The sequence below is a fragment of the Haemaphysalis longicornis genome, unplaced genomic scaffold, assembly GCF_048455015.1.
Source record: "Haemaphysalis longicornis isolate Haplotype H1 unplaced genomic scaffold, Haemaphysalis longicornis Haplotype H1 scaffold_13, whole genome shotgun sequence".
Lineage (NCBI taxonomy): Eukaryota > Metazoa > Arthropoda > Arachnida > Ixodida > Ixodidae > Haemaphysalis > Haemaphysalis longicornis.
In genome coordinates, this window is record NW_027526233.1 from 70212367 (window position 1) to 70239380 (window position 27014).

General features: G+C 48.5%; 1 protein-coding gene across 1 annotated transcript in view; it reads right to left on the bottom strand.

Annotated features, from left to right (window-relative positions):
* Positions 1-24946, bottom strand: part of LOC144163886 (arylsulfatase B-like) — a 52632-nt gene extending 27686 nt beyond the window's left edge. Inside the window, exons 1-5 of the mRNA XM_077694556.1 lie at positions 24845-24946; positions 18602-18761; positions 16586-16698; positions 14814-14924; positions 2203-2352 (exon numbers count right to left, since the gene is read on the bottom strand). Of these exons, the coding sequence (XP_077550682.1) occupies positions 2203-2352; positions 14814-14924; positions 16586-16698; positions 18602-18761; positions 24845-24940 (630 nt within the window). The 5' untranslated portion in view covers positions 24941-24946. The remainder of the gene's footprint in view (positions 1-2202; positions 2353-14813; positions 14925-16585; positions 16699-18601; positions 18762-24844) is intronic.
* Between the last annotated feature and the right edge of the window lie 2068 nt (positions 24947-27014).

Here is a 27014-nt window from a genome sequence, read left to right on the forward strand (position 1 = left end):
AATTACAACCCCTGTCCGAGCGCCGTAAGCACGAATGTCTTAAACTTTTACATATTCTTACAAATACTCCGCGCTACTCACAACAGAATAGCTATTTGTCGCCCGATGAACCTAAATCTACCAGAAATAGCCACAAACTCAACCTTGCAACTTTTTCTCCACGAACTAATCTATTTACGTACAGCTTCTTCCCGCGAACAATTGAAAAATGGAACCTACTACCAGGTGAAATTAGGTCATTGCCTTTGGAAAAAGTTTTGCAGAATTTAAATTGATTGTGTTGTGTCAGTTTTGCATAATTTCAATGTCTTGCTGTACTTATTATCTATTATGTCTAATCTTTATGAATAAGTGAATTTAAATCTGTTGTGTTTTTATATGTGTTATTCTGTGCAGAAAAGTGTTCTGTATTCTATGTACCAACCCACTCCTGCGATAGCCCAATTGGGCTGCAGTATGTATAAATAAATAAATAAAAATAAATTTGAGGACAAAACTGCCGCGTCGGCGTTCAGATTGTTAGCGACGACCCCTGCCCTAGAAGATAACCAACAGTCCGTCATGATCGTATGTAAATATTGCGGGCCTTGCGCCGTGTATGCGGCTGTGGTAAGTACACATTTCTGCAGGCAGGGCGCGTGCGGTTTGGTGGTTGTTTTGCGTCCTTTAATAGCGCTTAATTTGTTTATTTGATGCTATTGCCTCACCCACTCGCTACTATACCTGTACCCTGTTGTTCCTAAATCGTGCGGCGTAACAACGTTTTCGCAAGAATAATTCAGTTTGCGAAAACACAAAACAAAATGTTCACTCGTTTTCAAGGCCAGCAGTGTCAGCTGAGTCGGCTGCGAAATTCTTGCGTTCGCCTGCATGCTCCCGCTGAAGCAACCTTTTGCAGTTACGTCAGGCTATAGGATAAGCAGCATTCCGTGTTTATGCTACTCGTGAACCTTCCTTTGTCGACCGTACGCAAGAAGAAAGAATGGTTGTCGTCAGGAAGTTATCACCGACCTGATGATACGGTGATACTGTCCTTCGCCGCAATGACCGGCGACAGCTCGCTCAAAAGAAAGCCGATAAATCGGCTTGTTTTAGCGGATATAATTTTTTTTAGCTTCTGCAACTACATTAAAGGGACCCAGAAAAGCATTTTGTAAAAGTTACAAGAGGTCTTTATTGTCGCGTAGTACCAATATAGCTATGCATTGCCGTTGGAATTATTGATCTAAATTCAGTATTAGCTGCGCCAGAAGCAATTAAGTGCACCTCTCTCCCCTTGCCGATCGATTCCTCCTCCCTCTCTGCTTCTTTCAAAGCAGCTGGAAACTCTGGGAATAGCCGTGTGACATCGCGACGCTCGACTTCCGTTCTCCGCTAGCTACATTCCTGCGCCTATAGGCACGCGTCAATCGCTGCAGACCCGCCTTTGCCTCGGGATCGCGCAGGAAGGAGAAAGAGCAGCCGGAAGCCAGTTGCAGTGACGTTGGCGGCGACCGACGATCGGCCGAATCAGGGGGGCGCCTCGCCGTTGCGTCAGACGCGGTCGGCTCGCTGCGGCGGCGTGTTCATTGGCTGAGAAAGGCGATCTTCAAAAATTGTTTACGAATTATCCGTACAACGTATGGGGCTCACACTTGGCGCAAAAATCCCCCGTTATGTGTTCTACCACCTGAATGCATTTGATTGCCACCTTCACAAAGCTTTTCTGGGTTCCTTTAAGGGCTATTTCATACAGCATGCAGTCATGTAAACGCGCCACAAAGCGATTTAACTAAATACGACCAACGTTCACTCTGGCTTGTAATTGAAAACACATGGAGGGTCGTCTGCTTTTGTACCACCCAGAGGTGTCGACCACTAGGGGAGCTGCATATCTTATTGCATATCTTATTGCTGCAAAACTACAGCGTAGGAGGCCTATTTGTTATTGTAGGACGGTACTTGCAAACTATGCCGCTGTGGCTGATGTTCTACAAGCAAAGCTTCATTCAATAGTCACTCTGGTCGTTGAGATGGTGACATAAACAGTAAAATGTGGCTTGTGGAACTCAACGAAGCTTCGCTGGAGAACCTCGACAGCCACAGTCCTAATAAAGCCTGGGGCAGTCGCGGGGTAGGTCATCGAAATGACTTATCGTTCTGGCAGCATTCATGCTGGCATTAACCCTTTCTTGTGCTAGTTTTTGTACGAGTATAAAATACCTTTGAAAAGTTGTGGTGCTGAATCACACCCACGGCCTCGTCGGTAAACAGCGTCGTCGAATATTGGCCGGCCTTGTCGTGGACCACCGCGAAGTCGCGCCTGAGATCGAGGCCCCAAGAAGAATGCATTTCCCCGTCGAGAGTATACTTCTGCAAGCAAACAAGTTGTACCGTCGTAATTACTTGCATTTCGGAACATCTGATGAGGCGTAAGGCATTATTTCAGCGGGGAGGTGAGGGGGGGGGGGCGGAGGGGGGGAAACATAAAGAACGACAATTCAGGCGTTTTTTTTTTTTTTTCGGTATGAGCCAGATCCCGAAACCGAAACTGAGTCGGATAAAGCTGCAGTGACAAGAAAATCTCGGCAACTTTCCCATAAAAAAGGGGTGGCTAGAAAATAGTTGGGATAACGCTCTGGAAACGTGTAGGCAGATTGTAGTTCGTATCCAGAATGCGCCAGAACCTGCTGTTTCACGGATCAAAAGGAGCCAAATGCATTTGCCCAAGTGGAGTTTGCTTTTGGCTTGAGTGTTCAGACAGTTTCATGTGTGTTTTCGGAAGCTTTTTTTGCCTTTCGGAGTTGGCTGATTATGAATCCCGACGGTAATGAGGAGATCGGCGAAAGGTCTGTCCCCAGACATCAACGACGAATTGAACGGAAGAAGTGAACGAAATGAAATCAAATAACTATGCTTAGATTTATTTGTTTTTTACTCCCATATGTACCATTTCAGTAAATAACTATAAAAAGGCCGCTTAAAAGTCCTGGAAAATCCCCCCTTCCTCTCTTAGAGTACGAACCACTTCAACAACGTGAACAATAAGACATGAGCCGCCTTATCAGGAAGCGTTTTGGAAATTCATGGCAAAGCAATTGAGAGCTGGCGTGCTTCGATAACGCCTTGACGTGTGCCCAAGATAATTGTCCCAGGGAAGAACTTGAAAAAAGCAGCTAATGATGCCGAGAGGACTCAACTGCTCTCCATGTTTAGTTCTAATGTTCTTAGTGCCCTGTTGAATATTTTTAATGACTTTTCTACCGAAACTCGATCACACAATGCTGGAAGGTCAATTTAAATAAAGTGTTCATAAGAATACAGCATCAGCTTGAGTGTTTCAGTTCAGTATGAGCCAAACCCAAATTTTATCACGCCAGTATTGCTGGAAATCACGGCGTAACTTTTAATTACATGTGGTCATAATCTTCCCCTAGCTTACATCTAAAATATATCGTATAATTATTTTGACGGTGCTGCATTTAGGTCCGATGAAAATTTCCCCTTGTTTCTCAAATTCGCGTTAGGTGGAACTGGCTCATTAAAAAAAACAGCGCCTCAAGTGCCTGAACAATAAGTTTGGCAGGCATAAACAGAAATCTGGTCACATCACGAATAAACGCACCAAATGCCGCATCACTTGTAGGTTCAACAATGCGGTTCCGCAACTTATTCCACACAGACGTAATATGTGAATAAAAAAAATAGCTCTGGAAGGCATTTGTATGACAGGTGAACTCACGAACTTTGAAATTGTGGTCCCAGCGCGCGACATAGAGTATGGTGGGTGAAGCTGCAAGATATTATCGAATCCGTTTTTTGTAAAATTTATACAATAAAATAGCTCGATTGTGTTGAGCAAGCGCCTTCTTTCTGACGTTTCCCATCCGAAAGAGTCTGGCCGAAACACTGTGGTGAAAGTCATGAGCATTGGCAACAAAACAGGGTGCTCGGTTCTGCATGCGTTCAAGGACGTCTGATAGGGTAACCATATGCGAGTACCAAACCACCCAGGCGTACTTTAAAATACGTCGCAAATCGGAAACATTTTCGCTCACGTGGGAAAAATGTTCTCCCGAAAATATTTTTTGCCAAGCCTTGCATATTACAAATTCAACGTGTTTCCTCCACTTTGAATATCTCCTAAAATACACACCAAGAAAGCAAAAATCTGAAAATTATGGGTGGGAACTGTATTCAAGAAATGCCGACAATGTATCAAGGTACATTGGTGACAAAAGCAGACATATTTTACCCTTGCACATATTGAATGGCATGTGCCACTTCTCACACCAAATTTGAACCGTATACAAATCACGCTGCCGAAAAGCAATAGTCTTAATATAAACTACGCAGTCATCAGCGTAAAAACGCACTTTGCGCGGCAGCTCTTTTACATAAACTAAACATAATAGGGGTTCTAGTACCGAGCCCTGCGGTACTCTTGGCGTAACCTCCCCACGGGTTGATTTAGACCCATTAGTCACGAGATACTTTGAGACCTTGACAATAGGTAAAAAGCAATCTAATTAATTACGCTCGTGCGTATTCCAAGACGACGCAGTTTGTCTAAAATAAAATTATTAGGTAGACAATGAAACGCCTTCTCAAAATCCAAAAATATGCAAACAACCCGTAAACGAAGGTCAATATTCCGAAAGAAATCATGGTCGAATTCCAATAATTGCCTCGTGCACGAAAGACCAGACCTAGAGCGATGTTCAAGTTGAGTGAAGTAGTTATTATTTTTCCATGTGCTTCGTAATAAAGCTGTAAATGGTGCTCTCTAAGGTTTTGTGACATACGCTCGTAAAATATATTGGCATGTAGTTTGAAACAATGCTTCGTGGACCAGTTTTATTAACTGGGACTATGTGGTTACGTTTATTTCTTAAATCTTGGAAGTTGGTGTGCGTGTTCAATTTTACCTTCGTGGAAATATTTTAATTTCGAACTGCCCAAACAGATGGCTAGAATTCGTGCCGCACAACCTGAGGGTCTTGTTAGCCGGCAGGTGGTGCTCCAGGGCAACTTTACTTCATGCGTCCAAGTTTTATCGCACGTTTCAGCGCGACGTTGCTTCAACGCTCAACCCAATGCAGAATTGCTTGGCTATTGACTGTTGTGTTTTGTTTGAAATGATTCGAAGTTTAACATACCGAAGCGACACATGGCGTAAAAGGCATAGCGTAGAGATGGCGCTTGGAAAGTGTTTAGGCTTGCAGAGGATCCCTAAAAACCTTGTATTTGCTCCCTTCAGTTGCTGCACATGAAACCTGTTCCCCCAGGGGCGTTACTTACAGAACCTCTCAAGATCTTCAACGTAAAGCAAAATATTCCGACACTTTTGTTTTCGTTTTCCCTCTTCTATAGAAAAACAAAAGCCACGGCAGCATCTAATTCGTATCCTTTTGAGCAGCAGCCCGATGCCTGAGCCTATAACCACGCCGGGTGATCGCTTCGACCTGGAAGAACGCGCTATGCACTGCGTTAGCATGTGACGCTCATTAAGAATAACCGATCAACATAGGCACTGTTGGGAATGACCATCCCACCGCTGGCACCACTGTTGGGAATGACTATCCCGGGGCGGTCGCCAAGGTTGTGACTCGCCTTCCTGCTCGTCACCGAGGTTGGGAATCAGCCATCCCGACGCTGTCTCCGCTGTTGCGACTGGCCACCCGAGCGCAGTCACCGGTGTAGCGATGTTGCCTTGCTCCGTCCGCTATCGACGCGGCGCAGAGCCGAGCGAAGAAGTTCTCGAGCCGACGAAAACTTGAAGTAACATTTATATACAGTATGTACAGGGTAAGCAAACGTTACATAACTCGCACAAAGGCGACAGCACCCCTTTCACTCGGTGCTTCCGAAGAGACTGGTGCCGGAGAGAAGCCGCCGAGGAATGCCGACGATGAGAGCCTCCGTATAGCCCGGGAGTTCGTTGTGGCCTCAAGAAGTTCGAAATGCTCCAATCAGGTCTCTTTCTGCCTGAAGTTTGAATTCCGACGAATGGTAGCGAAGCGGTGAGTCAGCTGCGCCGCCAATGGGGAAAGGGAGAGCGATGCCGCCGCCGTCTCCGTGACCTCGCCTCCGGGCGTAGCGACATGCCCTTGTTTGGGTCGTTCTCCGCTGAGGGATTCGGCCGCGCCGCAGCGTTTCGAGATGCAGGATTCGGCCGCGCCGCAGCGACGAAAGGGAGAGGCGTGACTCAGCCTCGCTGTCGGCGCGTCGCCTCGTGCAACGCCTGTGGGCCAGGCGCTCTGGCACAACAGCACCCCCGCCGCCAGACAATGCGCCGTGAAGACGAGCTGCCTCCACGTGGCTCGGATGCTGGGCGCGCTCGTTCGCCAGGCTCATCCAGGTACACCTCCAGTGCCCCAGGAAAAGGGCGACTCCACCAGGTCCCTCTCCATGAACGGGTACCGCCTGCCAGGTCCGGATCACAGGTACCTCGCCGTGCTGCCCAGGTGTCTCGACCAGCTTCGTCTGGCTCTTCCGGTCTGTCCTCAGCACCGGTTGCTCATCGTTCTGGAGCTTGCAAAGAACCGACCGACAACAGGCCACACCCAGCGCAAGCAAGCACCCTCTGTCCTCTCTGTCAGAACACCAGACTCTAAAACGTGACAAACTCTCCTAGCTAAGTGTCTATCCCCAATTTGGACCTCTCTAACCCTCTACACCAAGAGACCCATGCGGGACGTAAAACTCTTAAAAGAAGAACTCACACTAAGTGTCAAACGTAACACACAACATTAAATGATAACTAAGGTTGATTACTTGAAATCACGCGGTGCGGAAATAATCAACTGAGGCAGCAAATGAGGGCAATAATTTTGCTCCCATCTACCTGCTAAGATAAAAGCTGCTCACGAAGAGACGAAACGAAAGACACGGGGAGGACGAACGTAGCCTTACTTAGAACGCCCGGCTTAGTGCGTCTGCGTTACCGGCTACAGAGCACGCAAACTTCTGCACTGCCCATACGACGCAGCCACATTCCTTTCCGGAATTACTGTAAGCCTCTTCCCGGCAAGTTAACTTGTGACTTAAGTACAAACTAGTCGTTCCCGGCCGTTAGCCTCCTCTTGGCATAGTAAAGCTTCCATGCCACGATCGCTCGATCGCACTGAATAACGAACCTTTCGAAAAGTCGGGGACCGTTAGAACTGGCTCCTCGCTCAAGGCTCGTTTCAGCGCTCAAAACGCGTCCTCCTACTTTGTGTCCCATTCCACCTTAACTGGCTCCGTCGTTCTAAGAGTATCACTACCGGACTAGCCAGTGTGGAGTAATCTTTCAAATAGGGCTAGCCATATCTAGTCAAACCCGAAAAGTCCTTATCTCTGACTTAGCCGTTGGTCGGTGATAGTTTACGACTGCGGCTACTTCGACGACTGACGGTCTGCGTCGGCCGCGCTACCACCGCCACATGCGCTAGATACGTCACTTCGGCGTATCCTATGTGACACTTCGACTGTTTGATTAGTAGGCCTGCTTGTTTGAGCCTGCTCAGCACGACTCGTAAGTGCTCTACTTCATCCTACCCAGCGCGTACTCTGACAGGCCACGAAACACCCGATGCGTTATGTTTCGAGAAGCAATACTGCTCGTGTTTCAGTCCGAAGGTGAACATGACGGGACGGACTGTCCGATCGGGGAAACGAAGAACGCAGCGTTACAACTAGCTCTTCCCCACAGGCTAGTTTCGTTATTCGAAACGCGTTCTCTTTCCGCGGTCATATACAAGCCTCGCAAAGCAGACGCCCGTAATCGCGTGCGGAGCTGACTTCAAGGCCAACATAGCGGCAGGCACGCATGCTTCCCAATCGCGTTTCCGCTCAAAGCAGAAAGCTCTGATCGTTCGCTTTCGCCCCGGGGACCTTTGCTCCACTAGGTTGGAACGCGGGTAAAAGTGCCCCACCTTGCTTTCAAGCAAGCCATCGAGAACTGGGGACAACGGCGAGTTCGCCTCGCAACGCGCGGCCACCTGGGTTTCCCCGCCGATGGGGATGGCGCAACACGCTTCGGCCGACGGCGGCTCGATTAAGCTACTGCCAGAGCTTTCGGTCCGCTCGCCGCTCGGCCTTCGTTGCTCGCTCGTCTCTCGTGTCCTGCTCGCAGGCTTAGCCACAACATCGCCCGCGTTAGAGCTCACACCAGAAGGAACACCTTCTGTTTCCGGGGGCTCTAGCGGCTTCGTCTGGCCAGCCTCGCCGTCCAAACTTTCACGAGAAACCTCGCTAGCTCGCGCACTGTGCGCGATCCTGTTGGAAGCCGTCTCTGAGGCCTCCTCTGATTCTGAGCGTTCTGCCGAGATCGTTGAACCCGAGACCGACACATGAACGCGATCAGCGGACCCGCACGGCCCTCTATCGGGCGTCTCAGCAAGTGCGTTATCTACTTCAGGCACGCCATTGCTCTCCGAGACGGCGGTACAGTCTCTGTCAACTTCATTCACTACGAGCTCACCCGATTTCTCTGTCGGCCCTGTCGGCAGCGCTTCGGCCTTGAGCTCGTCTTCGCGTAACCGCTCGTCAGAAACCGGTGAGAACGTATCGTTCGTCTCGCCCGGCTGCGTTTCTCCACTGAAGGATTTCGCGCAACCCTGTTCTGTTGCTGGCGGTTCGACTAACTTACCGCGAGAGTTTTCGGTCGGCTCGCAGTTCGAGCTACGTTGCTCGGCGTCCTTTCGCGTCTCGCTCGCTGGGGAAGAGTCAGGTTTCTGCGAGAGCTTCCCCGCTTGCGAACTCGTAAGTGCCATGCACTGGCCATTGCTCGCGGACTGTGCGCGCGTTTCGAAATCTTTATTTCGAAGCGGCTTCTCTGCCTCCGCGCCGTTCTCGCTCTCTTGGCTCGCTTCTCTGGCCAAGAATACGAGTGCGGTCGCTTCGCGTTTGCCCTGCGACGCTCCGTCTTCCGGCCCTGACCTCTCAACAACGAACGGCGGCCGTTGGTCCTGACTTCTCGGACCGCTCGCCTGTACCGTTGGACAAGTCACGCTAGGCGCCGGCGAACCCTGCCGGAACTCCGACTCTAGCCTCATCAACTCGAGCTGCCTTTTGGCTTCCCGTTCCTGCCTTTCAGCTTCCTCCCTCCGTTCCTGCCTTTCCGCTTCCTCGCGCTCGCGGCGCTCTTTTTCTTCGGCCTCCTCGCGCTCGCGGCGCTCTTTCTCTTCGGCCTCCTCGCGCTCCCGGCGCTCTTTGATATCATCCCTGGCCTCATTGACTTCCTCAGCCGTTACGTTCTCCTTCCGCATGATCTCAAGGATCGCATGCTTCCGTTTCGCACGGCCTAAGTCAAGGCCCAGCTCCTCGCAAATTTCGATGAGTTCCTTCACGTTAAGGTCCTCCATCGTTTGCACTGGCCTCTTGCTGCTTACCCGCTTTAGAATTCCCTTGCCGTTCCTATACTATCGAGCTACTAGTACGGCACGCGCAAGTAATTCTCTACGCTCCTTTGTTTACCTCTCGGCACTAGCTTTGGTTTCAATGCACTTTCTCTAGGCTTGAAACACTCAAAGCTATACACAGTGCTTCACACAGCCCTTCTCTAAACTACAATAACCTGTGCTAGAGAAGTCTGGTGAACTGAGAGAAAACGTCGAGCGCTTACCACACCAGGTAGTAGCCGTTGCCGGTCGATCCCGCAGCTGCCATCCACTGTTGGGAAAGACCATCCCACCGCTGGCACCACTGTTGGGAATGACTATCCCGGGGCGGTCGCCAAGGTTGTGACTCGCCTTCCTGCTCGTCACCGAGGTTGGGAATCAGCCATCCCGACGCTGTCTCCGCTGTTGCGACTGGCCACCCGAGCGCAGTCACCGGTGTAGCGATGTTGCCTTGCTCCGTCCGCTATCGACGCGGCGCAGAGCCGAGCGAAGAAATTCTCGAGCCGACGAAAACTTGAAGTAACATTTATATACAGTATGTACAGGGTAAGCAAACGTTACATAACTCGCACAAAGTCGACAGCACCCCTTTCACTCGGTGCTTCCGAAGAGACTGGTGCCGGAGAGAAGCCGCCGAGGAATGCCGACGATGAGAGCCTCCGGGCTTCTTTTATAGCCCGGGAGTTCGTTGTGGCCCCAAGAAGTTCGAAATGCTCCAATCAGGTCTCTCGCTGCCTGAAGTTTGAATTCCGACGAATGGTAGCGAAGCGGTGAGTCAGCTGCCCCGCCAATGGGGAAAGGGAGAGCGATGCCGCCGCCGTCTCCGTGACCTCGCCTCCGGGCGTAGCGACATGCCCTTGTTTGGGTCGTTCTCCGCTGAGGGATTCGGCCGCGCCGCAGCGTTTCGAGATGCAGGAGTCGGCCGCGGCGCAGCGTTTCGAGATGCAGGATTCGGCCGCGCCACAGCGACGAAAGGGAGAGGTGTGACTCAGCCTCGCTGTCGGCACGTCGCCTCGTGCAACGCCTGTGGGCCAGGCGCTCTGGCACAACAGCACCCAAAATATTTAGGCTCCCTCCACCACTGTGGAGTTCGAAGACCACCGAAGATGTGTTGGAGGATCACTATATTCAGCATTGAAGGATGACCTACTATATTGTTCGAAGAAGGACACATACACATACCTTCCATTGATGTAGTTGTAAATCAATGCTCATATGATTTGTTTTGTAGCACTCCGCCAACAAAAGAAGAGGTACGGTCATTTTTTCTAACCACACGCCTGTATAAGCGGCCTTTTGTGGACAGCAGGTGAAAATTCAGCAGTATTGGCCACTTCAGTGTAACCTAACTAAATATAAAAACATAATAAAACTTGGTGTAACGATGATGTTGTCTTAGCGGCCAATCTAAGAATGATTCTTTTTCCAAAATATCGGTAATAAATTCAGACCTACAGAACATTCCATACTAGCCCTGAAGTGAGTTCGTGTAAGTCTTTGTCGACAAGATCCGGTAGACTCCCGGTAATTCGCCCACACCCTAGCGCAAGACCACTTCGCTATAAAAAAAAAACGTCGTTCAGTGGAGTGAAGTCCACTTCCATGCGAGCGCACGTTTCAGAGCAAAAGCAGTGAGTGTCCTTTTAAGCGAAAAAGCGGGCGTTTGTGTGGTAGTCGGCGTTTGCAACAGCCAACCGCCTCTCCAAGACCTCACTTACATCAACCTCGCTCACTACCTCATCACACTTGAACTGAGGAGGCTTATGTCACCCACTTCGGCAAGGCGATCTCTTCACGGAAAACCTACTTCACACCGATTCCCCATCAGGGGGTGATTGTTTCATGTCAACCTCAGGAAGAGTCGACGTCGACATCTGCCGTTTCAAATGTCTTTACGGTTGTCACACGTCTTTGAAGCGTTTCATACCATGAGGCGTTCCATAGCAAGCGCTTAAGATTGGCGGCCGGGAAAGGCGGCCGTCCACGATAGTACACCACCGATTGAGCCAGGCAGCGGAAAAGTGCCGCCAAGCGAGAGAGCAAGCAGTCATGTCCTCGTACGTTATCTATTCTTCCAATACATGCCGGCCAGAACGAGCAAAGGAACGCGTAGGAGACTCATCGAAGAAATTAGAAGGCATGGAACGCAAGCGGACCGCGAAGCATTCGTCTCAAACAGCAAGGGCCCGAAGCGCTTTGAGATTGTGGGGCTGGATCAAAGTGACTTAGGTGTTCGATTGACGGTTATTGCTTTTTCTCGCGTTTTTTTATTCCTCGATTCCAGCGTAACTATTCATTCGAATAATCTCCTGCTGTTTATTTAACGGTGTATGTCACTGTTTGAATTTTTTTTAATTTTTCAAAAACTCCAACGCCGCACAATTGAATACAGTATTCCATCATGACGCTCCGCCGCTGCCTCTTTTCTTGGCGCTATGGCAACTTTCATCATGACCTCCATACAGCTGTGACGCGAACGGTGAAGATGTGGGCACACAGCAGCTTCACGAGCAAACGTGAAAGTAGTTCGCCTAGTCGGGCCCCGTAGCAGACGATTCGCTTCAAAAGCTACGTGCTGCAGCGCCGCACACGGACTATCCGGAAGGTCTTTCCTAGCGACGTGTGTCTTTCCTTTCTTTTTGACTCGCCAGCATTTTCTCCGCCCGAGCAAACCAATTCCACTAGAAGACCTTCGCACTAGAAGGAACATCGCACTAGAGAACAGGTCTCAGTGAAGCAGACGCAAACGGGTATCCTCCTAACCCCAGCACGAAAGGCCCTTTACCAAAGAAGACCCCTCCCACGAGGCTCGGAATACGCTGCACCATCGTAACATATTCGGCAAGCCAAACAAACGATTGGGAGAATACACCTTCGTAGGACTTTCATCACGTGAGGACCGAACCGCCCTCGTAATCTTCGTCTAGCGCAGACTAGAACCCCATGGCAAGGAATACCAGGAAGCCCCCTACAATGACCAAGCCTCGGCCACAGAGGAGAGCGTCGCCGCCTAGGAAAACACGACTCGCCTACTTAGAGATCCCCCAGACTCAGGGGACCCCAACTGGCACGACATCATAAAATAAAACATTCATTCATTCTCCTCTATGACCTCGGCTTAGAAGCTTCAATGCATGAAAGAACAACGTTGCCCATAGCAACGCTATTTGTTGGCTGCTATCGACTTACAGCGATAGCGGGGGGAAACGGCGTAATCATTTTGCGATGACACGTGCACTTGACAGGCGTCACGCATGCGCAGGCGTCACGCATGCGCAGCGCGAATATTCTCCCTAAAAGTATTCACGCTTCCGCACAGCAGGGCTAGAAACCTCTCGATTCTTCAGCCCAGTTATGTAATAAGGATTATGCCGAAGAAGTTCAGAGATACCGCGTCGAGTGAGGTGAAAGGTGATGCGAAGCGTATGTGACTGCCATCTCCAAGACGATGGTAGATATTTGTGTCACGAGGGTGAGGCAAAAAGGAATTTTGGGTAACCGCGGCCTCCTAATAACTTTCGAGGACTCCGCCCTTTGAGGCAATGTAATGTGTATGCGTATAATCTAATGAAATGGTGGCCCCAGCTATAATTGCACGGTATGACGAGCAGTGGGATCATCGTACTTTATGCAGAACTCACCTGATTACGTTCATATTTGACTTACTAATTCATGACCCACGGTCTTCAAAAGAATTGTGCGTAATTACGACAAGTTTTTTTTAATTAATTTAAATGTTCCCAATGGCTTAGTTCGTTTCTTTGTTTCAGCCAATCTTAACTGCAATAAAAAATCAACAAGAAATGTCTTTTATTGTATTAAGTTTTTATTAGATTGCGCTAGCGGTCTTCTTGGCGAAAGTTTGTTTTTTAGTTAGGTACAGAAGTGACGCATGTCTCAATAAGCAAACTAGGCCGTTGTACACACGTATACTGGCTTTTAGGTGGTTTCTCATTCGTGCTTGATGCTTTTTCAGCCCCAAGGTCATAAAGTAGTCTGTGCCATAAGAATGTTAACAGCTAAGTCCCGCTTACGAGGTGTGCTCTTTCAACTTTTCCTTCTATCTGCTGAACAGCTTTCAGGAGATTCCCAGGCGCCTTTGCGGTCTCTGTCTTAGTTGGCACGCCGCCAGCAAATACCACGCCACCAATAACGCGGAGCTGGGCATGAACTCAAACAAATTTGAGGACGTTTTGCGAAGCGCCTTTCTCGTCCGCAATTTATTCTCTAATATCATTCGAAACACTGCCCGTTAACTATGATCGCGGCTGTACGAACTGAGCTGCAAGAGACTAGAGATTCGCAGATGAGGAGCGTATTAGTAAAGAATCGAGATATATTACTGGGACTGTTAATTATTTGACTATCTCAGAGGAGCATGTCTCTTTGGAATTAAAAGGTATTTTTAACTTGAATAATGTAAGTTACGAGTTTGAGGGACAAAATGTTCTGTAAAACAGAATTTTCGAAGAACGGTGAGTGTATGTTCTTCATTGTACGTATGTGTATATTGCCAAAGCGTTATCGGATTATCTCACGAGTATCTCCCAAGATTTCGCAAGCATGAGCAGAGGCGGCAGTGAGTCATAACGAGATGAAACGAAAGCTAGAAAACGGCAGAGGGATTGGCCTGGAAATGAGAAACAGGACTGACACAAAAGCAGAGCCGACGGTAACTTGTTTTTTCGGTGTTTGGTTTTTACGTCCCCCACATGGCTGCGTAACATAATGGCACCTTTAATTTGTGCAAAAGCGATTGCTGAAAGGTGAAACAGGTAATTAGCTTCTCCTCTTACGTCAGGTGTGAATAGCAACAAGATGTAAAAAGGAGTGCTGATGAAGGAAAGCAGAATAACCCAGAACACTAGCAGGGGTACCTAGCCACTATGGATAATCTTTTTGGCGGAGATCCTACGACTTCGGACCTACCACTCGACCAAGGACGTTGCCGGGAGAGCTTAAGGGAAATGCTCTTCCAGCACCAAAGCGTTTCTAAAGCTGACGTTGAACCGAGGAGGCACGAAGGAGGCTCGTTCATTAAATCGTAGTCCTCGAAACCCACGTATTGATGATAACCGCGATGTAAGAACTCCGCGAATGAAGTAGCTCGGTCTTTAGGGAATATGTTTGCTCATCGGATAAGTTACGGTTCTGTTGGATGCACAATAATCTTCTTTCGACACGTTCTTTCTGAGACTCACAGCTATTGTGTGGGTGATTAGGAGACTGTTTGACACGAAAAATAGTAGCGTTATTATTTATTCAAGTGTAACTTAGTCCGTAAGAATTTAAAACTCTTACGTTCCTCTAGACCATGCGAAATCGAGGAAGATAGTTGCCAGTGCGCGGAGGAAGGTGGTTTCAATTGCTTAATATCGGCGTATGGTACATTAACGTAGAAAGTAATTTATTTTGAAAGAACACGGGTTGCAAGTAAGACAGACTTGCCTCGTGCGAGCAGTGGTCGTAGTATCCGGTGTGGGACGTCCAAAAGCCGAAGTGGTGGTCGAATCCTCGCATAAGGGGGGTGTATTCCTTTTTGAAGAAGCCGAGGTGCCACTGAAAAGTATTGGGTGCGCAATTTGTGGTACAAGCATGGCTTGGGATTTTGGGCATTGCATACATAAGAATGAATTCTTGCTCTTTTTTTACTAAAAGGTAAATAAGTTATAAACTTATATACATAAGTTATAAGTTAAACCTTATAAACAATAAATTTGTACCTAGCTCTCCCTTGCCCTGCAGCAAAGTGGGGCATCAGTGACTCGCCCAACTTGGTGTTTAACCTTATAACAATGGCTTTAAAAGAGCTTCAAAGAAAACATTTGAACTTGGTTTCATTGGGCCGATTGTCATGCAAGCACATTCTTGGTAATTTAAACGAAAACCTATAAGTTAGGTTGAATGGTCAAATGGAAAAAAGCTCGCTGAGTAGGACTTGCTGCTTGGCTATGTGGTGATTAGTTTCCGTTGTTTGAAGCTGAACAAAATACACGGACGGTAAACACCAAATAGACAGAGAAGCGACTGTTCTGTCGACTTTGTGTTCACCGTCCGTATTTTTCTTTGCGCTTCAAACCGTGGGGACGAAAGTTCAGCGATCACCTCGGTAGTCTTTCGACTCTCGTATATTCACATGATGAAACAGGGGTAATAATTTAGCTATTGGATGAGGCCGCTCACTACAATAAGACTGTTTGCCTTGACGTCGAAGCTAATTTTGGATAAAATTGCCCACAGCGCCTTTTTGTACCAATGACACAATAAACAAACGGCTAGAGTGCACAAACGTAGGGACAGTCAATATGATTCTGGGGCGTAAGCCACGGCACTTCGGTCATATAGCACCATCTAGAGTTCTCACTCCTGTGCCGTAGCACATCAAACCAAAATAATGAATCACAATGCTTGCGAAATTTTCTCACGGGACCAATCCTACGAGAAAATCCCTCGAGCGAGGACAATTCTGATTGGTCAAAGGTAGAACGATATCCATGACTATGCATCGCACGCTGCCGCGCCCTACTGGTGTTTCTGTGTGTGATCGACACTACCTAATTCCTTGACAGCGCTGTTTGAGTGATTGATTGTAGGGTTTGCCGCGCCGACGCAACGCCGGCGATGAGGCGCGCCGTAGTCGAGGGCTCCGGATTAATTTTTACCACCTGAGGATCTTTTACGTGCGCCGAAATCTCGTACACACGGGCGTCTGTTTAATTGGAGTCGCTTTACTAGCTGTCCATTTTCGCCTGTCCTGCCAAGCACGTAACGGGTGTCTCGTGCGTGCTGTTATTGGGTTAGTTGGGAACGTGCTTTTTTAGACACTAATTCATCTGGGGTTGCCGAGAAGTCTTCCGGCGAAAAAAAAGCGTACGGAGAGGGAAGTGTCGAGTTTTTCTTTTTGTATTCCCTGATGACTGTATATGGAGGCGCGGCTGCTGCAACGCTGCCAATAGTTAGTTCTGTAAATAAGAACTATATTCACGCAAAACGGTTGGGCCGGCGGAAAAGCACTATGTATAGTGTTGTAAACAGTTTCAGCACGCGAGCCCTGATGTGGAATGGTAGTACAAAGCAGAAGATTCTTGTGGCGATAATCTAACTCTTGCACCATTGGTTTTATTAGCAAAAGGAGCGGTGCGTTCACACTTGGTTTTTTACAAGTGTTGCACTTTCTTGGCGGTTCAGGAAAAATAGGGTGTTCATTAGGTTTGGTCTACCTTGCCGATGGCGTAAGTTGTGTAGCCCAGATCCTTGAAGTATTCGGGCAGGATCTTGTACTTTAGCGGCAATCCCCAGGGCTCGGAGTTCTTGATGTCGTCATTTTGGGTACCTAAGTATAACAACAGAATATTAACTTCTTGCTCGGGTGGAATCCTGTATAGCTCGATTATTCGTAAAACCATTCAGAGGGCGTCCACTCTGTGAAGATGGCAGCCAGACAAGCTGTAGCTATGGTTTTTCGAGTGCTTATTGCACTTTTGCAAACGTCTTCTTGAAACCGCGCCGGGATGATCCTTCAATTCCCATTTTCTTCCCCCGAACGAACGACACATCTCACTTATCTACTCACATAGCCGCAAATTTCGCCGAACGACGGCAGTCTTCTGCTGCCCCTAACACGTAAATGCCCTCTCCTTTACCCGTCCACCTCGAACGGTCTTCCCCTCCAGTCCGACTGCTGTCACGTTAAACAGGCTGGAAATTTGCCTAATGAACTCAATTTTCCCGCGTTCTATAGCTCGTTTGCCATATATTGAAAACTTTTGTTCCTGGTCGATTTGTAATGCTGTCATGAGGTATAGACTCGCGTGCGAGCTTTTTATTTATTTATTTATTTATTTATTTATTTATTTATTTATTTATTTATTTATTTATTTATTTGTTTATTTATTTATTTATTTATTTATTTATTTATTTATTTATTTATTTATTTATTTATTTATTTATTTATTTATTTATTTATTTATCTATCTATCTATCTATCTTTTGTAATACTGCCACTCCCTTTTCAGACAAGGGCAGTTGTGCCTACATGAACAGAAACGGACAATAACGGTAAGAATAATTCGGTAGACAACACAGCAGTGTCATAAACGTTATTTATAAACATTATACATACTCGTTATAAACGGTATATAAACAACAGTGATAAACGTTATTTAAGCTGATGAAAAGGGAACATGCAGATTTTGTTTGCATAGCCAGGCGTTCATTGTCGAGTGCACCTCTCCTATTTCAACAAAATGTGGCAGAAACAGATCTGGAAATTGTACGTTTAAGAATGTAGCGCTTTATTTACATTCAGGTAGCAATGATGGAGCTTTCGGGCAGAGCAAGGTGTGTAGTTTTGGGTGAGGCATTGTTCTTAACGCGTATTTTTTGGATATCGCGAATACCAAGCTCACATCTATTTTTAATCACAAAACCACTCCTTATACCATTTATGTATTGATGTTTCTGATGTTTCTCCTCAAATATGCCTAACGTTTTTTTTCTTTGCTGAGCAACGCTGACAATTATGAAGTATGCTACCCAGTCTACAGTAGACTCGCCAGAAGAGAAACTTGACGAGACCCGAAGGTTTTGTTGAATTATCACTAAGTTCTCAAAAATATGACTGGGGTCTACATACCAATTCGTGCAGTAATGAAACATTCACGAAAACTTACTGATACAATATTTACAGAAAATAATGAAGTGCTATTCCCAGCGAAAAAGATCAAGAGTGAATGACTGTTTTCGTTTTGCATCAGAGTTCAAAAATTTTTTTTTCTTCTTCAATCCACACGCGGTTGTCGCTGCGCGTGGTGTATTAGCAAATCTGTAATGTTGCAAATTTGCAATGTTGCAAATCTGCAGCTAGAAGCGACAAATCCAGCAGATGTTTTCCGACAAGGAAACGCAAACAGTACGGTTGTACACAATTTACGCGATGGAGCAGTTTGAAATCAGCAGCTTTAAAATACATTGCAAGTACAGCGGGCCAACCAAATTTCTTGAAATTTATTTCTATTATCCGAAAGTTTCAATTATCGCGAGTCAACTGTAGTTTCGGAATGTTTTGCCTGCAAAGTATCTCGTTCATGAATTCTGCGAACTTCTCGCCCAGCAGGCGTGTCAACTGTGGGACAGACAGACAGACAGACTTACAGAGGCAGAACAAATGTTTTGCGTTCAGGTAATAAATACTGCCGTCTCTAAAACTGCCCTGAAACGAAGGACAGAGGGCATACCCGTGTGCACGGGATACAGTCCGGTGAGAAACGCGCTCCTCGAGGCCGTGCTCGAAGACTGGGAGTAGTGGTGAGACAGCGCCAGGCCGTCGGCCGCCAACGAGTCGAGGTTGGGCGTCAGCATCTGCTGCGATCCGTGGTAGCCCACGTCCGCCCAGCCCTGCGCATGCGCATTGGAGAAAACTCGTGTATACATTTGATTTGTCTGCATTTAACACAGAATCAATCTTGAACATGAATGAACCGTTTTTAGGATGTTCCTTAGTATCGGTCAATTTAAAAGTCCTGCTGTGTGTAAACCGCGATTAAATTAACAATAAACACATGCATAATCGACTCAGGGAAAACACCTTGGTGGGCTCCGCCCCTCACCTTATGGATAAGACGCTACTATCCAAAGATTTTCGAGCCCTGCGACTACGCAGCAAAATAAACCCACCCTTGCGACTAAAAAGACGTGTAGCCGCGCCAATTTGTCGTGTTTTGTCTTATAGTTTTACGTAACCCACATAACAGCAAAGGTGGCATCGCCTCAATAGCGGTCTTCCTGAAGGCGCAGGTGCCAGTGGCGGTTGAAAGAAAGGTTACCGTTGGGAAGTTATTAAAAAAAAGCCGGATCAGGAGCGAAAGAGAGCCAAAAGGAGCGAATAATAATATTGCCCCAAATTTGTAGTAAAGAAAACACGTGATCTATATAACACAGAAATGCGATCATTAGAATGGAAGATGTCCATGTGATCCTTCCTCTGGTGACGTGAGGGTTGTAATTAATCAATCGGCTTTACACCAGTGAAGTCTTCGTGATGACATCAAAAACAGTCTGCGTGATTTTCGTAGTAAAAGTTTACTTTCACTAGATTTAGCTGACGGCTAGTGAATCTTGCTCCCGGCGAATGAGGACGCACAGGCAAGTAAAATGTGAAATTCTCGAACGTTAAGACACAAGCACTAGCAGCAGCTGTTTGAACGCATCGGCCACGTTACTAGGGGCAACGAGGCTCTGGCGGGAAGCGGCAACTTGGTATTATGGGTGGGGGGGAGGCTACTTGGCACGGAAAACCACGGAAAAGCACGAAAAAGCCGAAAAGCGGATCAAAATTTTACTTGCCGTTTGGCCGATTCATTTATTTCACAATTGCATATTAACCGGTAGCACTTCGGTAACGCCGGGAGGCACTTGCCTCGTTTACGCAGTGTCTGTCCCTCGATTGTGCCACCCGGCAAAGACTTAACACATATAAGCAAAACTTCTCCAAACCAATAAATCTGGTACCACACTTCATAGCTGCGAACATTGACAGTACACAGACAACTAGCCATGTTTGAAGCAAAACATCAATACATAACATAAACTAGGCAGTGTTATTTAAATTAAAATAGATGGGCACTCTACACGGAACAATTATCTGGCGAAAATCCAAAAAACGCTCGCGCCGAGTTCAGCGTGGCGGCATTCCAAGCAGTCCAACCAAAAACAACGAAAGGTTCCAGTAGATGGCGTGCGAGCGCTAAGACGTGGAAAATTTGAATTGGCTTCAGCAAATCTCCACCGTGTTTATCGGGAGAGGAGACAAGACGGGGTGATATGAGTGTGAGAGGCGGGCGGGCAAGAGAAGAGAGGCAGTTCCGTGGCAGAGGGAGCAGGAGACTGCCGTCATTCGGCGACAGTTGGAGCGAATTCAGCAAATGCACTTTTTTTGTCTTTTCCATAACGCTGCCCTTCCTGATTTTGCCGAACGTGCGAGATTCAAGCAAGCCGAAACGCCCTGGAACCACTCGAGGCGACAGTGCGAGCCAAAGCGTTTTCGTTTACCCTTTGTTTTTGTTGCGCTTAACGCAGATCATATCGCCATTTTTGAACGCCTTGCAACTTTCTATTTGTTTTTATAAATACGGATCCAACTCTCATTTTTACTTAAACGAAAGATCGGAATTCACGGAGGTCCGGACAGTTTATCGAACACCGTTTTATCGACAGACGTTTTATCGACGCCGTTTTATGGAAACTGTTTTTTCCGGCCTTTCTTGCAACCAAATTTGCAGAACGTTTTTTTTTTTGCCTTCCTCCTCGCTATGTAATTTGCAAATCTTGTCTCCACAGCGAGCCTACCTAACTGAATTTGTAGTCTTTGTACTACTTGTCTTTTATTTCGAGCGTGCTTTCTTTTGTTTTTGGGATGCGCAAAATTTGCCTTCACAATTTTTTTGTTCTGTTCATTGCGCAGATTGTACTGCCATAACAAATCTCCTTGTGTCTCTGGTCCCTCCACTGATATTTTCTGTTACGTACTTGAGTCAACATCCCATATGCTCAGCATTTCATTTACGCTGAACGATCTGGCCATGTTTGAGAAGTGCCACCAGTTTTAGGTTGAGTAGGTCTCACCAGAGTCCTTCAATGCCTTTCTGGTCATGAAACCTCGCCATCACGCTATGGGAGAGCTTTGTTCGCTGCCGCACCGCGGCGCCGGTGTTGACCTGAGGGCAGCCGGGGGCGTGGTCAGAGCGCGTTTGGCAGGGAACGGACCACGGAGTAAGGTAAAACAGCCGCTCGCCACCTTATCAGCAGTGCGCTTTCGCTTTACGTGTCGTGGGCCGCTCAAATGGACTTGTCATTTTTTGAGTGGCGAAAAAATTTGGAGCGAAAGGGCATGCTGCTACTGCGTTCCTGCCTGCCGGTCTGGCTACAGAGCAGCGGCGGCCGCCCGATGCCCTCCGATCTGCGGTGGCGCCACTCACGGTAGCCTTTGTCCCCGTACGAAACTTGGCCGGGCGTTTCATGACCAGAGAGGCATTAAAGGACTCTGGTCTCACTGAGCGCTCGTTTATGACGGGCGGCCGCACTTGACCTTCATGACCCACTAAATATTGTTTCAGATAGAGCGAACGTACGCGAGAGTACAGCTCGAGTGCAGCGAACGCTCTACCATGGGAGGCGTTCGCAGTCACCACTTGGAATAACTTTCCGGTCGCACGAAGCATCCGGTCGCACGAAGCATCCGGTCGCACGAAGCACTTTTCACTTCACCTTCCCAAGGTACCGATAGTAGGCAGAAAACGCCGACAAGGACGAAAAGGAATTCAAACGAGTAGAGACGTCGTTTTCGCGGCTTTCCGGTTGATCCCGGAAGAAGATTGTGGGTGATAAGTGAGGGAGACACGCGAGATGTAGGTAACGTGCAAAAAAAAAAAAAAACTTTAACGGCTGAGCGGCCGTCCCTGCCTTTAAATTGGCCTTGGACGCATTAGGCAGCAAATGGTTTCCGAGTTTTCCGTTCATTTCCACTCGCGCGTTCTTCTCCAGTTCGGCGGGCACGAAAGCGAGGAGGGCAAAAAAAAATGGGCCCATCTCCCCGCGAGGGGGACTCGAGTAAATGCGTCGCATAGGGGGTGGGTGTATTGCGTTAACGTGTAGTGTTTGGGGGGTTGGTGCTCTCACGTGTACACCACGCAGCTATCACGCCGCTAGCACGCCACTGAGCCGCCAACGCACGCCGCTGACGACGTAGTTTAAATGAGTCAAGGATATAAGGCGCGTTCGTAGCCTTTGATTCTGTGTCGGTTTTTTGGCGCAGTGGGAAGAGCACCATGTACCTCGCGTTCCGCCCACAGGTAGTGAATGCGTTGTATCAGCAGCTTCTTGACGTAGTTTGAATGAGTCAAGGATATAAGGCGCGTTCGTAGCCTTTCATTCTGTGTCGGTTTTGTGGCGCAGTGGGTAGAGCACCATGTACCTTGCGTTCCGCCCGCAGGGTCGTGGGATCGAAACCAGGTGCCGGTAACTGTTATTTCTTTTTATAGTGTAGGAGGAGGCTGGCTGGCTGCTGTGGACGCCGACGCACGGGTGAAATCGTGAGTTATACAAATGCTCTGCATTTAAAAAAGTCCCACATCCGCAAGCAATAACAAAGCGTGGCACGATGTCGAGGCGCGTCGTGTTGTACGGGCTCCGGCAGTCATGTCTTTGGGATCCCGTTGTTGCATTTTTTTTTAGTTGTCACGAGACGTGTGCCAACACACTCTCAGCCCATTATGAGTTTTTGGAGCTTCAAATGTACGTGCGTTGTGAGCGGTACGCTAAACGAGTTGCTCCGCACGGCGCCGCCTAATCCGGAAATGCGCGCCCGTGGGGCGAAATATGATCTGTACGGAGCAGCCAAGCCTTCGTGGCGGCAACGATTTCGGTTTCCGATCGCAGCTGACATTATATGACCACTTTTTTTTTTTTTTCAAGACACGCAATCACCAAATTAGTCCGTGACAACGGGTCGCCATTTTCGAAGGACGTACTCGCCGTTTCTAGACTTTGTAATACAATCTGACCTCAATCATGGACCCCTAATCCATGGCATCCCCAAAGCGGTGGATTCGCGGTAGCAGCCGTTGAAATGATCAAACGTTTCCAATGACGAAGAGGGTAATTCGGTGCTTTTAAAGCACATGACCAGACCACTGAAGTCGAACTACTTTCCTGCCGAACTCATAGTGAATATCACATTTCTTTGCCAGCTACTGCGTAAAGCTATACTTCCGTGCCTCGACGTAGGTACGAGCAGAGGGAATGCGAGGTTAACAAGTCACTAACGATTACTGTGCTCCCTAAGGCGAAATTCGTGTGTAGCAAAAACTGCAGGGTTGTCGTCCACAGCGCGTATCAGCTGCGTCTCGGGAACTCATCGCATGAACAGCGAACGCACGGCAGCGGGCGCTGCTCTGCCGTAATCTCGCAGCCCGTTGGCTTCGCCAAGCACGTTCTTGCAAATAGTGTTTGAACCTCCCACGCAAAAGTCCCGTGGTTCGTATGAGCCACAAACAGGGGAGGAGCGTCCCGAGGCGGAGGCAGTGAGAGAGAAGACGCCATAGCAACGCCTGCCGCCTTCCCCGTCACACATTCACCGACGCTCCGACGAGCGTCTTGTGCGGGCTCAGCATACTGTTGTGACTTGGCTGGTCTAATCCCACCGCTGACGCCAATTGTTGGGACTTGTGTGGTCGGATCCCACCGCGTTCACCAGTTGTTGCGATTCCGGGATTCGGGAATCCATCTTGATGGCGTGACTGGTGACCGGAGACGTTGATCAAGAGAGCGAAGCTTGCTGATGAAGGAAATAAAACTTTATACACGTATTTACATGATGAGTACAAGTTTGGGTGCTGTACCAGCAACAGCAGCCAAAGCAACACCAAGGGCAACAGTCGACTGCTCGCAACACCGCCTTTTTGTTCAAGCAAAAGTCCATAGAGTCCCCCTAGGGAATTACCTAAACTTTCAAATGGCTGGTCCAATCACCGACTCAAATCTCACGCACATGAGCGCCGACATCGCGCGAAGCCGTTCTGGTTTCTTGCCCACGCGACCAGCGAAGGAGAGCAGGCGACGGCGCCGCCGGCGTGAGGAGACCCTTTTTTTTCCAATTTCACGGCCCGCCCCTCCAAAGTGGTCTCTGCTGTTTCATCAGAACCGTCCCGGCGGGAATGGCTCAGGAAGTCGTGTGCCCGGACACGCCTGCTGGTTTCCGCTGAATTCGCTCAGAGATGAAGAGGCACGGTTCACGCAGGGTTGATGAATTGCTGTAGTCAATGCGGATTTACACATGGCGCAAGGCGATACTGATGAAAGCGCTAATTAGCGCCGAGGTCCATGCTTGGGTGCGCCGTATCCGCAGCCCGGTCACAACAACAATGCCTTCCCCTCACCCTTTCGCCACACTTTCCTCCGCCGTTTTCTTTGTTTTCACTCGCTCGTTTACAACGCCATCCCCGCCGTCAAGCCGCAGTAGCGGCCGCCAAAATGCAGCGCACTAAAATAAGACGGAGCAATCGCCCCACTTAGACAGAAGTCACGGCGTATGAAACCTTGCGGATTTAGGCCCAGTAACTGACGTCTGGTGGTGGACCTGCGAAGTTCGGCACGGTCCAAACGTAGGCCACAATCCAAAATTCCACTGGCTCTGCCCAATAACGCAACTGTTCTCCGCAAAATAACTGCTCTGATTTGAAACAGTCAGCATGTCCGCTAGTTGCAGGAAGTATATCTCCGTCTGAGGCAGTTGTATAATGCCCCAGGGCCATAGAACAGTGATCTTTTTTGAAAAGAATTGATGGGGGCACTCTCCTGTAAACACACGTGCCGAGTTCGTAAATGGCGCAGGCGGTGAAGGCGGCGATAAACGCTCTACTGCCACGCTCAGTGCTTTGTGTAGCTGAGGGTGCTTAAAAGAAATTTTGGCGGCAAATACTCACCAGGTCGTCGGCAAGTATGATGATGACGTTGGGTCTCTTCGATGCTTGCGCGTTCATTTCAAGCACAGTTACCACGAGCAGGCTAAGCAGCCGCATTGGGGATGGGTGAAGCTCCTATAAGAAAATAAGAAGCATCGATGTATTAAAGGCACCCTGCAACACTTTCGATAAACGCTTTCACTATTTCCTTCGCGTCTGGAAGCCCTGCGAAAGCTACACTGATCGCCAGGACAGAGCGGCATTGCGTGATTTGTTCGTCGCTCCAGATACGCCTTCCGTTGCTACTTTGTTTTCGTGGCGTTATTTTTAAAGTTGCTATTGAAAAGCGTTCATTGCTGCAACTGAATGAAAACCGGCTAACAGGTGCTAAATGGCCTCAGTGACGTAATTCCGGCCGTCGAAGAACGTCAAGAGCGGGTAAGAGTGAAAAATTTCTTGAGCGAGTTTCCAAGTTGTCTGATGGGCGTAGAGCAGTAATTTTTGGCAGAGGTACTTTGCGACCGCCTAATCTAAGTACTAGGTGTGTTGGGTGAAGTTGAGAAAAGTGTTGCAGGGTGCCTTTAACGATGGTGTCCTGAGTAACTTGAAGTTCGCTACTTCGATAGTATAACGCGGGGCCCAAGTAAAAAAACACCTTCACGTAGTAATGACTCGTACAACGTAATAACGACTTTTGGAGGATGTTTACGTTAGCAAGTAAAAAGAAAAATTCCCAATGGTCTGAAGAGGCATGTCTGTTTCGAAAAAAATAAACAATTCTTGTTTGACATACCGGTATACCAACTTTGTGCGCATGATCGATGCGAGATGACACGTAGGACGGTGAAAATAGAATCCCGGGACGCTCGCCGCCGAGTCTGTACACAAAGCAGCCGCGTCGGCGGATTGCCTCGAAAGCGCGTCATCCCTATTTCATATTTGCCGCGCTTTCGAGGCGCTTTTTCAAAGAAAGTGCTACGAGTTGTGCCGCGCCTCCGCCAGATGGCGCCACGGGTCCCGCGACCGAGAGAAGACGCAGTGAAACATCCCCCTCGCGAGGGGCACGATCAAATGCAGAGCATTTCCGGGGGCGCACGACGTAAGTAGTTTGCGTTACGTTAATGTTGTTGCACTTGTGGCAACTGCTGACGAGAGAGCGCTCGTCAGCAGTAATTTGAATGAGTCAACGATACAAGGCGCGTTCGTAGCGTCCCATTCTTTGCTGGCTTTGTGGTGCAGGGGGTAGAGCACCATGTACATTGCGTTCCGCCCGCAGGGTTGAGGGGTCGAAACCGGGCGCCGGATAGTATTTTTTTATATAGTAGGGAGGGGTGCGGTGCGGACTACGGACGTCAACGCGGGTGACATCGTGAGTTACTGAAATGCTCTGCATTTAAAATTACATAAGATCCCCTACGGCTGCTTTCGTGGGGACACGAACACTGTTATATATTCTCGCAAACACAGCAGTAATAATGGTTGCTGAAACTTGATAAAATACGTTTCGATGTAATGATTAGTCTAAGTTTATTTCCCTGATCTTCCCGTCACATCGAGGTATCCGAGGACGCAAATGCGTATGAAATAATGGGGAATGGGGCAACACCCGTGGCCACCCAAAGTACCGAACCGAGAAGCAGAGGAAATACCACTAGCGACCGGCCGTCGGCGTTTTAGACTGCGCCATTAGCTCACGCGGCTAATGCAGACAGGGTGACTGCGCGGAAGTTTCCATCTCAAAAGCGCAGCTGTTTGTGGGCTCGCAATGACAAACGATGATGCCCGCCACGCCATGCAAACGTACCCCGCAAGGGCACAGGTGGCGACACCGTGTGGACGGTCGTCCATGCGCGGGCTTGGCACGCGGCAGGGCCCATCTCCCTTACCGCGCCCCCAGAACCACGGAGCCCAGAACTGCTCTGACCACATGGATGCGAAATCATGCGTCGCGCGAGCGTCGGCGTCATTTTACGGCAACGCGCAGACACGCAGGAGATGGTGAGTAACCGCTTGTGACCAGCGAAGTTACACGCCAGCCGCCGCCTCGGCGTGCGCTGCTGGACACGTTTGTATTACCCAAGGCATTATGTTGAAGTCATTTATGAGCAGCTACTGTTGATTGTTGAACTGCAGCCATCAAGACCCTAGCCTTAACAAAAAAATATTTGCGGGCGAATGTTGACAAGGCGCG